Below are 16,715 nucleotides of genomic sequence, written 5' to 3' on the forward strand. Positions count from 1 at the left end.
AACTGTCTTATTAACTTCATCAAACAGGTCATTAGGTTATGTAAGTACATGAAAGCACAGTAATGCTCTCATTGAAAAATATTTGCATAGTAGTAGTCACTCGCCTTATTTAATTTAAATTGATAATAATTATGTGTTTTTTTTTCCTTTAATGAGATATTTTTATCCAAGTGCAGCGACCGTCTTATTTTTCGAACCTGAACGTAAGTATTAATTTATTCATTTTTTAGTTCATTAAAATGGAACTCTTCAATTGAACATTTCCCTGGTAGTATATTAAAAACTCTCAATTTCTTTATTACAATCTGATATTATGTAAGCTAGGTGTGAACGAGTCCTTAGGCGGTGTTGATGAATTGTTTACGTTCACGGCGGACCGCAAGCTCGTCAGCTTAATCGAATCCTCATCGAATCTCGTACAGTCGAGTTCTTTTTGCACCGATGCCGAGATTGTATCAAAAAAATAAATTTAATCTCGCTAATAAACATGCAAACAAGAATCCGTGGGCTACCTGTTGCAAGCGTGTGAGACAAACGATTCCTCAACCAATCAGGGAGCTGCGTCCGCCCACGGAGCTCCCTCATTGGCCGACTAGGACAGAGGGGGGATACATGGGGAGACCGAGCCAGAGGCTAACCGTTAAACATGACACCGGCAAGAAAAGCGCCGCATTGAGCTTTCGGGAAGCTTTTCACGGGCGCGCTCGGCTTACAACGATAATCGGTGTCGCGATTAACTCATTTGTATCGACTTGGTGGTTACTTACATTATATTAGATAATGAGAAGATTCTAAATATTTTTTAAGATAAAAATAATGAACTGTTTGAAAAAGTGTCCGAATAAATTTTCAAATTAATTTTTTTAATTGACTCGATTGCTGAGAACGGAATCATGTCGCTGGGTAAACAGCCTAATGAGCATATTAAGAGGCCGATGAATGCGTTTATGGTATGGTCCAGGGGCCAGAGGAGGAAGATGGCGCAAGACAACCCGAAGATGCACAACTCCGAGATATCTAAGAGATTAGGCGCTGAATGGAAACTTCTGACTGAGATGGAGAAAAGGCCTTTTATTGATGAAGCGAAAAGACTCAGGTTAGTAAAAATAAAAATTCAATTAACTAAAATTATATTTACTGTAAATATTACTTACTAGTCAATTAAAATATATCATCGATGAGCAGAATCCTTCAAGTTTGATTAAACACATCACATAATTGAAGAGCTTGGGTGTAACGAATTGGTTTTATGAAATAACTAGCGACCCGCCCTCGCTTCGCTTCGGAAACATTAAAACACACATGAAACCAAAATAATAAAATATTTTTTTTTTTTAAAAAGTAGCCTATGTTCATCAGGGACAATGTCGGCTTCTAATGGAAAAAGAATTTTTCAAATCGGTCCAGTAGTTTCGGAGCCTATTCGAAACAAATAAACAAACAAATCTTTCCTCTTTATAATATTATAGTATAGATATAGATTCTGAGACTAAAAAGATCTTCATATTCTTTCTCTATTAGATTTTTCTGTACTCTTTCTGTATTCTTTAATAGTTTTTTAATTAGGAACGGGTAGGGACGACCACTAAGGAAAAAGCTAAGGGAAAAAAATAGGAAAATAAATATATTCAAATATTAAAAAAAAAAAAAAAAAATCTTCACTGCGGCAGTCTGTGTGTACCATATCAAATATTTAAAATTTCCTGTTTATTTGCAATATGAAATAAATTTATTTTCCCCACTACTTTATTCAAGAAAAATCTAAATGACAAACTGTTCGACATTTTTTTAAGATTTTTCTTATGGATATAAAGTGTCCCTTTTGAGAACTTCCGCTGCGTGCGCTGCAGAAACGGTTGAAGTTCAGCTAAAATAATGTATGACAGAATTGTTCCCCTTTAAAAGATCTGAGACTCAATACAAGTGGAGCACCAATAAAGATGTTTCAAAATAAGGGTTTAAATAGCTCCTTAACATTCTACAATTATTATCTACAAAAATATTTTCACTTTCTACGTAAATGAAGTGGGGAGTAAAATTTAGCGTTATGCCAAAGTAACTATTCTACGCGAACGGAGTCGCGGGCAAAAGCTATTATTAAAATATACCTCTCCTAAAAATGTCAAGATAAAAGCTCTTTACGTAGAAGTCACTTAATTGTGTAAATTTAATGCTCTTTTAGAATAAAAATCAAACCAGTCTAATATACAAATTGAGCAGTTATCGGTAATAAATATTTTCATCCTGCCGCTAAGTAGTGTGCTAGTTAGAAAAGCCAATCGACCTCACGTCTCAAGATGAGTCACGGCAGGTCGTAACTTCTATGAACTCCGGTAATTAGCACCAAGTGTGCCGTCATCTCGTCTAAGCGTCTAAGCACTAAGAATATGTAAATTTGTTTTCTAGCTCCTAGACTACTAATCATGTTCGGCAAAGTCATTGCGCCTACAGAGCGTAACGATTATGAGATTCAATTAAGATTGAAAGTACGTTAGGATATAATCGAGTCTTGACTCCGGAAACTATAGACTAGTCGAAGTGAGAAACTTAGGTAGAGTTGTATTGTAACTATTTTTCTACTTTCCGGATACATACTAAATGCGTGATTTAAATAAGAAACTTTTTTTTTTAAACTACAAAAAACAAATTTCCATTCCGAACCATAGTTTAAAAAAAAATGTTTCCTTTTTTTGTATCCTAGTGGTTATATTAGGGAAAACCAATAAATTCGGCCTTAAAGTCGACGTGGCCTAACGGATAAGACGTCCGGTGCATACGTGTTTTGAGCGATGCGCCGGTGTTCGAATCTCAGGCGGGTACCAATTTTTCTAATGAAATACGTACTCAACAAATGTACACGATTGACTTCCACGGTGAAGGAATAACATCGTGTATTAAAAATCAAACCCGCAAAATTATAATTTGCGTAATTACTGGTGGTAGGATCTCTTGTGAGTCCCCGCGGGTGGGTACCACCACCCTGCCTATTTCTACCGTGAAGCAATAATGCGTTTCGGTCTGAAGGGTGGGGCACCGTTGTAACTATACTTGAGACCTTAGAAGTTATATCTGAAGGTGTGTGCCGCATTTACGTTGTGGATGTCTATGGGTTCCAGTAACTACTTAACACCAGGTGGGCTGTGAGCTCGTCCACCCATCTAAGTAATAAATTTTAAAAAATCTTTTAAATTCGTAGTCGATATTTTGTAATGTACGCAAAAATATTCGAGCTAATTGAATCTCATGAAGCTGAAAGTTGCCTTATGTGGGAAGATTGTCAAACCTACTCCAGCTAATAACAAAAATGTGTTCAAATATGAAGTCATGTCTATTGTACGAGTTATATGTTTTTTTTTATTGCTGTTGTAGGCAGACGAGCATACGGCTCACCTGATGGTGAGTGGTTACCGTCGCCCATACCGATACCGAGAGCAAACATTTATGTTGGAGTGAGTCACAGATTTTATGAGGTCGGTCCATCGTGTTGGAGATCGTCCGCGAGATCTTTTGCCCTCGACTTTCCCTTGCACCACCAACCGCTCAATGGAATCCTCATTACGAGTGATGTGCCCGAAGAACTTGAGGATTCGTAATTGGACTGTTGACGATAGTCTCTCCTTGATGTTGAGCTCTTTCAGGAGATTCACATTACATACAATACAGATATAGGTACTCAAAGTTTATTATTTAAACCGGAACAAGTAACAAAATATCATAAAACCAAAAACAGCTGCTGTGTACGTGTTTGTTTATGTGTCATTTTCACACACCTCAAAAGGTTCGATTAACTTGAAACTTTGCACAGGCATCCAAAACCGATGACAATGCAATAATTTTATAACTTCGTTCTAATATCCTGACCAGTATCAACGGGTGAAAAAAAGAGGAAATTTATTGTTAATCCAGATAGTTATTCAACGGTCTTTTTTAAATTTTGAAATTACATTCTAGAATTGCACAAGAAGATTAAAACCTTTTTTGGTAGATTAATTTATTAGGCCTGATTTTACAATGGGGTTACCGCACAGCTAAGCTGCTGTACTCTATGGATCCTATTTCAACTCATTTGAAAAAGAAGCCACCATAGCGCCGATAGAAAGACTTCACCTGTCCTGGTGAAACTGGAAAGGCCTCTGGGCCAGCAGCAGTAATCTCTCAGACATAAAAAAAAATGATAGACTTCATTCCAGAATCGGATGTTAAAAACAATCTACAAAACACTATAGAAGAGCGCGTTCCGAATAATAGGGATGAAGTCCGCTCTTATGATGAATGGTGTGATGATGCTAAAGAAACAAGGGTAGTAGTAGTTGTAGTTCCTGTGGTGTTTGTCAAGTTACACATTTTTAGTTTTTTTTTTTTTTAAATTAAACTTTTTAAAGCATTTTGTCTCTGCTCGGCTATCGAGGAATAAATTCAGAAAAACCGTCTTCATCATTGTCACTTTTACTTTTAACTTGATATAATTCCAACAAGAAAAAAACGACTTCTTATCTTCATTTATAATTAAAAGTGGAATACAGATATTCTATGCTTTCACCGAGAATGACTTTCATGAATAATGTACAAAATATTTACTTTATTGACTGAATTCGCCTTTTCGCATTAAAAGTGTACAATTTCCAAAAATATTCTAAATTGAGTTAATATGCGGAATCATTTGTTATCACCAGTATTTTTCTCATAAATACTGTAAAAAGAGCATAGTTAAGTTTTAGTTTTTTTTTTTAGTTTAGTTTACCAATGTTTTGACTACTCTTAGCAAAATGAATACATAATTTTATCTTACTTTAAAAGACAGATAATGTAACTGGTAAAAAATAAAAAATAAATATTGCAAAGATAATTATTATTAAAAATATCACATGTTAAGCCTTTAAAACACTCTCCTGTAAAATTAAAAGTAAGTTTTGAGATTATACAGTTTTAATGCGAGAAGACAAATTGTCTATAACTAGCTAAGAGTCACATAAAGATTGCAGATAGAGATTATGTCGGTATAAAATTAACAACAAAATACGGTATACAAATGCTGAAATCGGAAATAAAGTTTAAAATAAAAATACCAAGCCAGGTATATAATACTAACTAACTGCATCACAGATTCCAACATTAATTAACAAACGAAATTTTTAGTTTCTTCGTTTCCAACCAACACAAAATCACAAGATAAACATAGCTTTTTTTTATCTCAACAATTATTTCAAACATACATAGTTCTATAATTCTTTTATGTTGTATCAACAAAAATACCTCCCACGGATACAAAACCGTCCCGGGCGCGTATTACAAACAGCGTATTAAAAACTATTTAGTCTATGGTCGTTATCACAAACTTTTTAATTTCTGTTATCTGTCAAACAAAGCATAGTCGACACCTGTTCTGAGTGTTAATGTTTGAATTCTCGAGGGTTGCTTTGGGTACAGTTTTTTGTGTTCAACTTATCTTTGTAGGGTTATAATTTGATAGCAGTCAATGTCAAGATCATATTTGTTTCGAAAGTTGAAAAAGTTTTTTTTTAATTGATATTAATTATAATCCGCTAATAATTTTTGGAAAAGACGTTACTTATGTAATAAATAGAATAGCCTAGAATTAAACCACGGGATCTTTTTCTGTGATAAAATGAGAGTCGCAATACAGTCCTGCGTTTAGGCTCCAATACTTATGTAATGCAATTAAAATTATTCTCTTCTCAACCCCATGTCTGAAAATGGGTATTGGTAATCATGTGGTGATTTCTATGGGCCCTAATAACCACTTTATACCAAATGGGCCATTAATTCGTACCGCCGTGTGCGCTTAAACAAAAAGCAAATAGGCACTTTGAGGACAAAGTCCTAGTGTATTACTGGTGGTAGGACCTCTTGTGAGTCCGCACGGGTAGGTAGGTAGCACCACTACCCTGCCTATTTCTGTCGTGAAGCAGTAATGCGTTTCGGTTTGAAGGGTGGGGCAGCCGTTGTAACTACACTTGAGACCTTAGAACTTATATCTCAAGGTGGGTGCGCAGTAACCACTCAACACCGGGTGGGCTTTGAGCTCTCCAACAATCTAAGCAATAAAAAAAATAAAACAAAACCCGGATGAAACCGAAATTGATCGTCAATGATTTTTAAAATGATGAAAAATACCTTAGGGGCTAATGGACTGTGTGTGATAGAAAAAAAAGTAAATTCTTAAATTGTTTTTTTTTTTTAACTCATATTTTATTCAAGAATTTACATGTTATTATCCGCAACATGCTTCGTCAGATTACAGAAATAAAGTTATCAGCAACATGCTTCGTCAAAAAGTACAATACTTACTTTCAGCTGCAAGCGTCGTCATAAGTATTCTTTAAAATAACTAAAGTTGTAAAACGGTTTATCAACAGAAAATGATTTTGGGATACCACGAAGAAAATATTTCCACCGAATGAGTGAAATTGCTCGATAGACCGGCGGTCCCAATTTTATTGTTCGAAGCTTGTGTATATGCAAAATCATCCTGAAAATGTCTTTATTATGTTCTATGACAGCTAATTTCTAGAATTGAAAATTCAATAGTTTTAAATGAAGTGTGCTCACATGAAGGTTAATCCGCAACAATTTTTATGATAACCATAGATAGAAGCTTGTGTGCCACTCCAGAAGGTTTTTTACACAATGTGTACAATCTGAACTACAAACAGACAAACAAAGCCGCCGGATGTTATGTTTATCTACATTTTTAATTGTGAGATGTTGGAATTGACTTCAGATAACGATTAGGAGTAGACAGTCTCGACGGTAGAGACAAAATGTCGAATGCTTTTAGAGTTTAGGTAAAGAGTATTCTTTATTCCACAGCACAATATAGTAAAATTCGAAATTAGGTAATAGGTATAATTTTTACAATAGACGATCTTATCGCTATTAGCGAATAAATATGCCGGAATTGTAAAATTGCCGGAAAACCGTTTTCACATAGGAAAATTGTAGGTAAGTTGCTGTACGCTATGACTAACAAAATATTCACATAGTTGACCAAACCTTCTAATATATCATTAAATAATGAAGAAAAATATGTACACATATACAATAAATACAACGTAAATTATTGAAGAGTAAACTTGCTTTGCCCGTTTCAATCATGAGTTAAATCATGCAGTCCGGTCGGAATGACTCTGTATCCGTTCGAAAATTGAACCTTCAGTCTCAAGATGAGTGGTGACATCAAGTTAATACTAGATACACCGTAAACTCTGCTACAGATGCAGGGTATTTAGCGCAGAGCCCCTTGAATGCCCTGGTCTGTCTGGTTCTGGTCAATAGTTTCACAGACTGTATTTTGTAAGAGCCTTGGAGACTTTTACTGGTGGTTTTGTGAGTCCACAGGAATAGGCACCAGGTATCCTGCCTATGTCTGCCATGAATTATATTTAATTAAAGCTGTGGCGCGGGTAGTTATCATAAAACATAGATTTTGGGCAGATATCTGAATCTCGCTAAAGATAATTTGCTTGTATACAAGTTGCAAACAATACAATTTGGACTGTTGCGTTGGTCTACCGAACAATTTCCCCCGCTCGGTGGAAGATCTTCACTTTGTCATTTTCCCCGAAAAGATTTTCTTCTAAAGCTACTTTTACAGTGTTACAGTAGGTACATAAGTAGAATTCGATATTATACGAATTATATAACGTCATTTTATTTAAGTTCACAAATTCAAATATTTAAGAAAATACTATGTACGATAGTCAATAATGGTGAAACCCACCGTAATATAGGAGTGCTTGAGGATAAGAAGTAAAATAAAACAATTCTCACACAAATTCGCATTAGGCCATACTTTTTTTATGAATAATACTCATATATTGATATTAAACTAGCGACCCGCCCTCGCTTCGCTTCGGAAACATTAAAACACACATGAAACCAAAAAAATAAAATAAAAAAAAATTAAAAAAAAGTAGCCTATGTTCATCAGGGACAATGTCGGCTTCTAATGGAAAAAGAATTTTTCAAATCGGTCCAGTAGTTTCGGAGCCTATTCGAAACAAACAAACAAACAAACAAATCTTTCCTCTTTATAATATTAGTATAGATTCCTAATTATCAAGATATTTAAGAACGATGATTTTGTCATTACTATGAAATCTTGTTCGATTATGAATCATTCGCTTTTAAGAAACAAATTTGTAAGAAAAAACAGAAAACAAGCCAAATTTAATTAATCACGAATGAAAGTTTAGTTTGTGAATTATTTTATTGCACTACACGCAATTTAATGCACTGAAAATTCAAACAATCCCTTGCGTGAGTTTGACGGTTTAATGGGATGCGGAAGGGATGAGCTAATTGGGTGGGCTCAGACTGCGGGTCTAAGAAATGTGACGGATGTAACGATCACACTTAACTTGTGGCGGGTAGCCGTCACAGAACAAAAGATATTTGACAGATGCCTCAATCTCGCTTATAAGATTTTCAAGATAAGCTTGCATATATACGAATTCGGTCTACCGAGCAATATTAGCCGCTCAGTGAAAGATCTTCCCTTCGTAGTTATTCCCACAAGCATAATAGACCTAGTAGTCAGTGGCCCTGCCACCAGTACCACGGGATCCAAGTTTGACAACCAGCTGGAGTACTTACCTAATAAAATTAAAACAACGACCTTGAAACTGGTGAATTACTGGTGGTAGAACCTCTTGTGAATCCACACGGAAAGCACTACCACCCTGCCTATTTTTGCCGTGAGGCAGTAATGCGTTTCGGTTTGAACGATGGCGCAGCCGTTGTAACTATACTGAGACCTTAGAACTTATATCTCAAAGTGGGTGGCGCATTTACGCTGTAGATGTCTATGGGCTCCAGTAACCACTTAACAACAGGTGGATTATAAGTTAGTCCACCCATCTAAGCAATAAAATATAAAATAAAAAAATAGTCGTCAATGGATAAAATACTGTATCTGTAAATTAGTAAATATTGACACAAAAGCCGTGACCGAAAATCTTCACACTCGTTTTGCAAAATGATTCCCGGACCCCACCCCGTGGGAGCAGACAATTATCTGTTATTCATAGTGTATAATGTCTTATTCACAGTGCATTGTGAGGACGGGGGCGTTATCGGGGGTCGGCAGAGCTATAAAAATAAGCTTATGCTTGAGCTTCTAACTCGAAAAGACGAGTTTAGTACGGAGCTGTTTATACCAACTCTTATTTATGATGTTTTATTTACGACGCTTTTATTTATATTGCTCGGATTTTATTTGTCGAAGTTCTTTGAACGAAAACTGTTGAAGCTGTTTTGTATTCATAGTTTTATAATGTATGTAGTTGGATTCTTGTTTTAAAACGATGTGAAATTAATAATTTCTGAAATTCTTAATGCTTTTTTGTGGCTCTTAAAATTTGTTTCTACATATTTCCCAAATTTCAAAAAAGTCTATAATTCTAATAAGTAAATGATAAACATGAACAGATCAATTAACTATTGATATTTTTTCTATTGGTATTATTATTTCTTATTAAGACTTGGCCACTGGTGTGTTTAGTGCGAGTTTTTTAACGTTCTCGATAGCGTAAAAGTTAACTCAATAATGTATGCAGCTGGAACAGCGCCCCTAGCGGCAAACATAGACATGCGTTAAAAAACTAGCACTCCGTTATGATTCTCTATAAGGGTGAAATATTTACGTTGATTTTATGTCACTCGTCGCACTTCTCTCTTGTTATGACAAAAACCTTCCCTAGAGAGCCTTTGTGCGGGTGGATAATAATTATGCTCTAAAAATAAATAAATAAAACCGATTACAGACCTGCGTATCGTGTCATTTCGTAAAAAAATAATCGAAACTCACTTAACATTCAAATAAGCTTATCGAATTGTCTCCCATCAAAACGTAACTATTAAGTACCATAAATTTAATTATCAATTACGAATTTAATAAAAAAAAAAATATTATGTAAATAAAATCTAAAGTTAAAACATCCTAAGCACAGTTGTAAATATTAGGTTTATTAACAAAAATTTGTTACAATTCGACTATTAGATCCAGAATCCAAGAAATCTTTGTCACACAAAAACAAAAGCAGCCATCATAAAAGAGCTCTCTATCAATTCTTCTCGTATGTATTCGTTTGTAAGGGTTGAATTTATTAACAGCAGCCCTTAGGTCGCGTGCACAGTGCACACCGCCTCTCATATTTGTAACAATCTTATCATATTAACTTACTTATTGTTCGAAATTATCTGGTGAAGCGTCAGATTGTGAAATTTATAGATGGATAATTTAAGAATAGGTTATTAATTTACTTTATTTTTACTGCTTATATGTGGACGAGCTCACAGCCCACCTGGTGTTATGTGGTTACTGGAGCCCATAGACATGTACAACGTAAATGCGCCACACACCTTGAGATATAAGTTCTAAGGTCTCAAGTATAGTTACAACGGCTGCCCCACCCTTCAAACCGAAACGCATTACTGCTTCACGGTAGAAATAGGCAGGGTGGTGCTACCTACCCGCGCGGACTCAAAGAGGTCCTACCACCAGTAATTACGTAAATTATAATGTTGCGGGTTTGATTTATATATACTTATATATACCTACAATAATTGAAAAAAGAATTCTCTGTAATCAATCGTTTGAAGATATTTAATGTTTCCGGCCTTAATGTTGCTGGCTGCTGTAATTTTATTTGAATATCAACACGTATATATCGATATTCATCATAATCAGAACCACAATCGAGTACTCGCATTTTATTACCTAATAAATTTCAAAAGATCTAATAGAATAAAGATGTTAGTTAATTTGTCAATCATTGTAATGTCAGAACTGCCGTATTCCCAGGTAAATACCACGAGTTTCTCCTAAAGTCAGTCAGTTATCGGTCACGACAATGCCCCGGTCGCACCTCTGTTTACAAGCACACACTTCTTTATCATTTTTTTTTCTATTTGATTCTCGATATAATCTGTCTGTATTTGTTCGATCGTTCCGTATTCAAATAATATCGTAAGTATTAGATATGATTCGGAGTTGTTCTTTTATTTATCGATTTGTGAAATAGTTTTATTTGGCGCGTAAATGTTGACGCCATTTTGAATATTTTTTTTCTTAAGTACTGTATTTTTTATTACCGAAATTTATGAAGACCATGGTCCACCGTGAATCCACCAGGCACTTTGAGACATGAGGTTGAATCTACCCTCAAAACCGTAACGCTTTGCCACAGAAATACTTACAAAAAATATCTACTCGTTTGGAATTACAATACAAGGGGAGAAATTTGTGTTACCAGTCAACGCCATTTGGCGATCATATCTTCTCAATCTCAATAGGTACCTATTGAACGCTGCTGCCGATTCTCTGGTGAATCCAATAGTAAATTATACTCTACCTTTAACATATTTACCCAATAGTACACTGTAAGCTTATAATATTGACACAATAAGACAGACACATCACAAAGCTAGTTCATATCGAGAATCATACCGATATCACTATTTACGTTATTCGATTAACTCAAATCGAATATACACCGAAAAAAAAAACGAACGATAAAAAGATACGTTTTTTTTTCTCGTCTTCGAGATATTATTATTTTTCCTTCTGTTATCGTATTTATTTGAGCACTGCAATAACCAAAAAGCCGAGAACTCACACAGAGAATCGTTTGTACCATGGCAAAGGTATTATTAAAATTGTCGTATGTATGAATGATTTGATAGAAGCGTTGCATCGGTCATTGACCTGTTTTTTTTTCTGTATTTTTTTGTAGGTTTCCTGATCAATGGCGACAATGTTCTTGTGTAAATATGTGTTGATAAGGATAATATTATGTCGTTTGTATATTTTACGAATTGAATTGTCATTTTATGCTTAATGGAGAGGTAGGTATTTTGACTACATTAACTTTCGTCATGGTAATCGACTTATCGTTGCAGCCTCTGACTACTCCCCGAATCCTAATCACACAGGAGCTAGTCATCGTCGATGCCCTAGACACGTCCTACGGATACATCAGATCCAATAACCCTGGCATTAGACACCTTCGGCTCTAGTTGAGTTCAACTCAGAGCTCTTGAGTTCTTAGGTTTCCTTTGGAGGCGCTCGGGTAGCTGTTAGCATATCCCACCCCTCCTAGCTGAGTCCTTGCGCGCTCACCTGTCCTGGTGAAACTGGAAAGGCCTCCGGGTCACCAGTAATCCCTCAATCATTAAAAGTTATTGCTGTCTATCCACACGGTTTCAAGTACCAACATCACAACGCTCAATCTGTCTGAACACGCCATGCCAACAGTAAAAATCAATATTTAACGGTTTCCTTGACCCTGCCCTACGCCTTGTATAAACCTCACTAAATATCAAAGATCAAAACGGTTGTTAGGTTCTAACTCAGCATCCTTTTGTTCTATCGGACACAAGAGGCACAAATCAAAATGCATCACAGTCCAACACCGCGACCGTATAATTACAGTCGACTCGCTGACAATAACCAAACGATCACAAAGCCAGAATAATCGGGCAGTCACTATTTATTCACACGCAAAAAGGCCCTATAGCGTACTCAAGCACAAACCAAAATAGCCCTTAACTAAACAACGAAACAGTAGGATTTGGTTTTATGTTACACTGTGACATAGTGAGGTGACACGTGTTACCGATTCGCGATCGTCACAATGCAATAATCCGTGCATTGTTGAATCGTCATTGTTGTTTTAAGGGCGTCGCGACGTCCACAATTGAACGCTTTATTGCATAAATAATATTATTATATTGCAGAGGCATTGCATTGTGATGTTTTGTTGATTTTTTATTCTACTACGATTATTTGTCTGTAGTTTTGTTTTACTTATTATTCATTGTTGAGATAACCTATTTTGTAAGAGAAAAAAAAAGATGAGGTTAGTAAAACTATAATTATGGATGAAGAAAATAGTAGTAACAAAAAGTCAGACAGAGGGTGATCATGTAACATTCGCTGGAAAAAATTAAAATGCACGTGTATTCTACAAGTTTAATCTTTAAGAAATGACCATCGAGATTTTAAAGATAATACTGGTTTCCCGAAGCACATACGAGACGTGTACATAGAGGTCCCGAAAACCAAATATCTTTCATTAATCTACTGCATCACTCACTCACTACAATCTACGACTAATTCCAACTACATCTAATCCATTTTTTTTCACAGGGCTCTACACATGAAGGAACACCCGGACTACAAATACCGCCCTCGACGGAAACCAAAAGCCCTTGTAAAGAAAGAACCGAAATTCGGCTTCGGCATCAATGGACTAATGGCCCCCGTGCCACGGCTGGTCACGCCCTCTATGCCTCATCCCGTACCCCAATTACCGGTCCCACATCACTTATTACCGGAAAAACCGGATCTGAGCCGGGCGCTGTTCCCACCACTACCGTATCCGTTTTATCCGTTCGCGAAACTGCCGACCGATGATGGAAAATTAGCTGCGGAATTAGCTCATTTACAGGTAATTACACTACTTCATTTTAAAGTAATTTATTGAATTGTTGTTTAGTGATTGCTAGTTCAGATGCACAAATTGGGCAAATGGTAATTGTTTTTATGATTTGAAATTGCACCAAATCCACTCCATCGTTTATTTATGAAATTATACGTAGACCAATTTAAGCTTCAGATTCACTCACTTCACACTCTCCTTAAACGAGTAATGAAATTTTCTAGGCTCTGTACGGCGGAGCACTGTATAGCAGCGCTCTCTACAATAGTGCACTGTCCCCTTGCGGATGTCCACCACGTCGGACCCCATCACCCCCCGCCGATCTCAAACGTCCAGTAGCATACGTCCTCATGAAGAGCGACGAGGAGCCTCCTCAACACGTCATATGAAGGCCGGTTGCGCTCCCAGCGAGGGCCTGGCCTTCGCATTGGGAGCGACCCTCCACTTCAGTACAGGAGGTTGATAGGGAGTGCAGCTCGCCCGACAGCGTGTAAGACTGAACCTAGTGCTTTTATTGACGGAAGTTGATCATTCAGTGTACAAGTAAGTAGACAGAACGTGCATTTCACAGGAAAGCGTGTAGTACTGTATGCTCAGTGCGTTAATATGATGAAGTGATTCTGAATGAATGACTATAATGAAGTGAAGTCGATTATGCAACTACATTTACAGTGATTTACCTGACGGCGCATAAGACTGAGCCTAGTGCAATATGATGTAATGTTGATTATGATTGTTAATTAATTGATGTAAAATTGTGCAATCAAAAGACGATTCGACTCTTATTATACCGATAGTGTAAAATTTAATATATATTACACTCAATGAATGCAAATACCCTGGATGATCGTTGTGAAAGAGATCAGAATACTTTGAACCGTTTTCATTAACTAATACGTAATAATTTAGAAAATATTAATAGTGTATGTTATTCATTGATTAATAAATCGGACATAGAACGAACGCGTACGTTGAAGTAAACAAGCGCCCTTAGTTAATAATACGTAATCGACTAATTCAAACGTTGTATAATCGAAATACGAATTGAAACGGTCTAAAATTAAAATTAAATATGAACTTTGTGGCTGTGGTGTTAACGTTCAGTAATTCGAGGGTGATTTGCGGCATTCCGAGAAATTGAATTCCTTCCTCACTTAAACGAAGCACCTCATAATTAAGCCTCACAACATAAAATTGTAGTCAAATTAACCTAAGCTCCATGTTACTATGGAATAGCTGACATATCATAGAATATAAAATGTAAACGAAACAGCGTTAGTTAGATAATATGATGTCAATTTTGTAATTAACACACATTTACCGATTTTCAAGAACCGGTGCTAGATCGGTAGAGTAGGACAACACTAAGCTCAGTGCAACTGAGTTAAGACGTCATTCTGAGTATTAATACAGCGATTATTTGATAATGCGTCGCTGTTCTGAATAAAACCTTAATCTTAGTCTCTTAAAAAAAATTTATCTTACAATTCGGAATGATAGTTTTTTCCAAATGTAATCATAATCAAAGCAGTAATATTCTATGTCTATTTGAAAACACATTCTTAATCATCTAAAAATTAATTAAATGTGTTGAATGATGATTCATATTAGGCACTTTCATAACCTTAGGCAGCTAAGCACCGGAATATTAAATGAAACACAACAATATAATTTATACAATAAGGAAATTAAGTCGATATTGTCATATCAAAATAAATCTGATTTTAATCGGTTATATTTAGTTTTAAGTTTGGGTGTTTGGTTATGCCATAATAATGAACAGTAGAATAGTTGCCATTACACTGCAAATAGAAAAGAGTAAGCACTACATTTTGTTCATAGCTCGATATTCGTTATTTTTAATTAGTAGCGTTATAACTGCTGTAAATGCTTATATGATTAAGAATGTGTATTTCGTTTAACAAATCATTCTTATTATAATCGAACTTATTAATAGTTGAGTAGTTATTGTATATAAAGACAGTGTAAATATAGAACACGTTTTCGTTTTGATTCGGTTACCAGATAATTTATTGTTTACATAATTTTAGTATGTTTTAAGGTTATTTCAAGAATTTAAAAAATGTCCTTTTGTTGTTACCTATCTATCTCTATTCTTTTATAGTACCAATATATAAAAAAATATGCAGTTGAAGACTTTCAAGTTACGAGCATTCACTAATTTTTTTTACAAACATTGAATTACACACATGTGAAATGCCTAGAAACAAAGGTATTTCAGTCAAATTTTCCTTCAAGAAGGTCCGCTGAAATTTTATATGAGAATTATATTTGCGTTCTGTAGACTGTTCTGTAAGACTTGGATGTGTTTTTTGGCATCTTTGAGAGCATCGGTGACCTTGAGCTTGAGTCTTGGAAAGCAATAGAAAAAAACCAACAAAAGCTTTTTAAATAAAGACATTAAAATCAATACCGTTTGAAAAGACGGCATTTCCATACAGCAGAAATGTGTGAAGTGCAAAGCTATGGCTATTTTTCACTTCATTTGTTTAAATAAATACATGACTAATTACTGTCTATAAACTTTAGTTTTTATTGTGTAAAAATGTACATCACTACACACGACTTAGATTAAAATTTGTACTTGATTAATTAATTGTTTTTGTAAAGTAACTAATTTGTTGTTGAATTAATTTTCTTGTTTTATCAATAAGTTTGGTTAACGTATAATTATATTTTATTAAGTTTTTTTTACATGTTTAGTTGAATAAAATATTTCGTAAATTCTGTGTTTTCATTTTGTAGATAAAACTTTTTACAGTTTTTTTAATCCACATTTTTTAAATTACATTATGTAAATAAATTAACCGCCTACTACTAACCTATTTTCACTCCTACTCAATATCATTTATCTGATCCATTTATTTTGCGAATTCTCAAAATTGCAACCGCATTTTATGATCATTATAGAAAGCACTCTCTCTCTCGATATACCTATAGATATACCTATCAGATCGAAACATTCAAAAACAGATTCTATTGTATTTAAGTTTAAGCTTTTAGTTAGTTAGCGTCTGAGAAATTTAACAACCATACCTTCAACTACCATTCAATATGTATCAAACTTTATTAAAATCGAAAAGAAATACTCGAATCTATATTGAAAACTTAATAGGAAGCTCCCCAACAACATTGTAAACACACAAAACGTGGCATGTGTTGCACCCACTACAGAATCCACTAGAAAAGTCATCGATGTGAGATGATGTTGAAAAACAGAGGGGGAGTAAC

The 16,715-nt window shown here is 35.2% G+C and overlaps 1 protein-coding gene across 1 annotated transcript; it reads left to right on the plus strand.

Annotated features, from left to right (window-relative positions):
- The first annotated feature begins 307 nt into the window (after nt 1–307).
- On the plus strand, nt 308–16,208 carry LOC101735842 (transcription factor SOX-14). The gene is made up of 3 exons (XM_004930973.5): nt 308–1,096; nt 13,172–13,472; nt 13,688–16,208. The coding sequence occupies exons 1-3, from the start codon at nt 894–896 to the stop codon at nt 13,850–13,852; spliced, it is 669 nt and encodes a 222-aa protein (XP_004931030.1). The 5' UTR covers nt 308–893; the 3' UTR covers nt 13,853–16,208.
- Nucleotides 16,209–16,715: the final 507 nt, after the last annotated feature.

This window comes from Bombyx mori, chromosome 4 (assembly GCF_030269925.1).
Source record: "Bombyx mori chromosome 4, ASM3026992v2".
Lineage (NCBI taxonomy): Eukaryota > Metazoa > Arthropoda > Insecta > Lepidoptera > Bombycidae > Bombyx > Bombyx mori.

Excerpts from the sequence above, each read along its gene's own strand:
- LOC101735842 (XM_004930973.5), top strand. The coding sequence starts at position 894 with ATGTCGCTGGGTAAACAGCCTAATGAGCATATTAAGAGGCCGATGAAT. Across the intron at positions 1,097-13,171 it reads GATGAAGCGAAAAGACTCAG|GGCTCTACACATGAAGGAAC; the intron begins GTTAGTAAAAAT and ends TTTTTTTCACAG. Across the intron at positions 13,473-13,687 it reads CGGAATTAGCTCATTTACAG|GCTCTGTACGGCGGAGCACT; the intron begins GTAATTACACTA and ends GAAATTTTCTAG.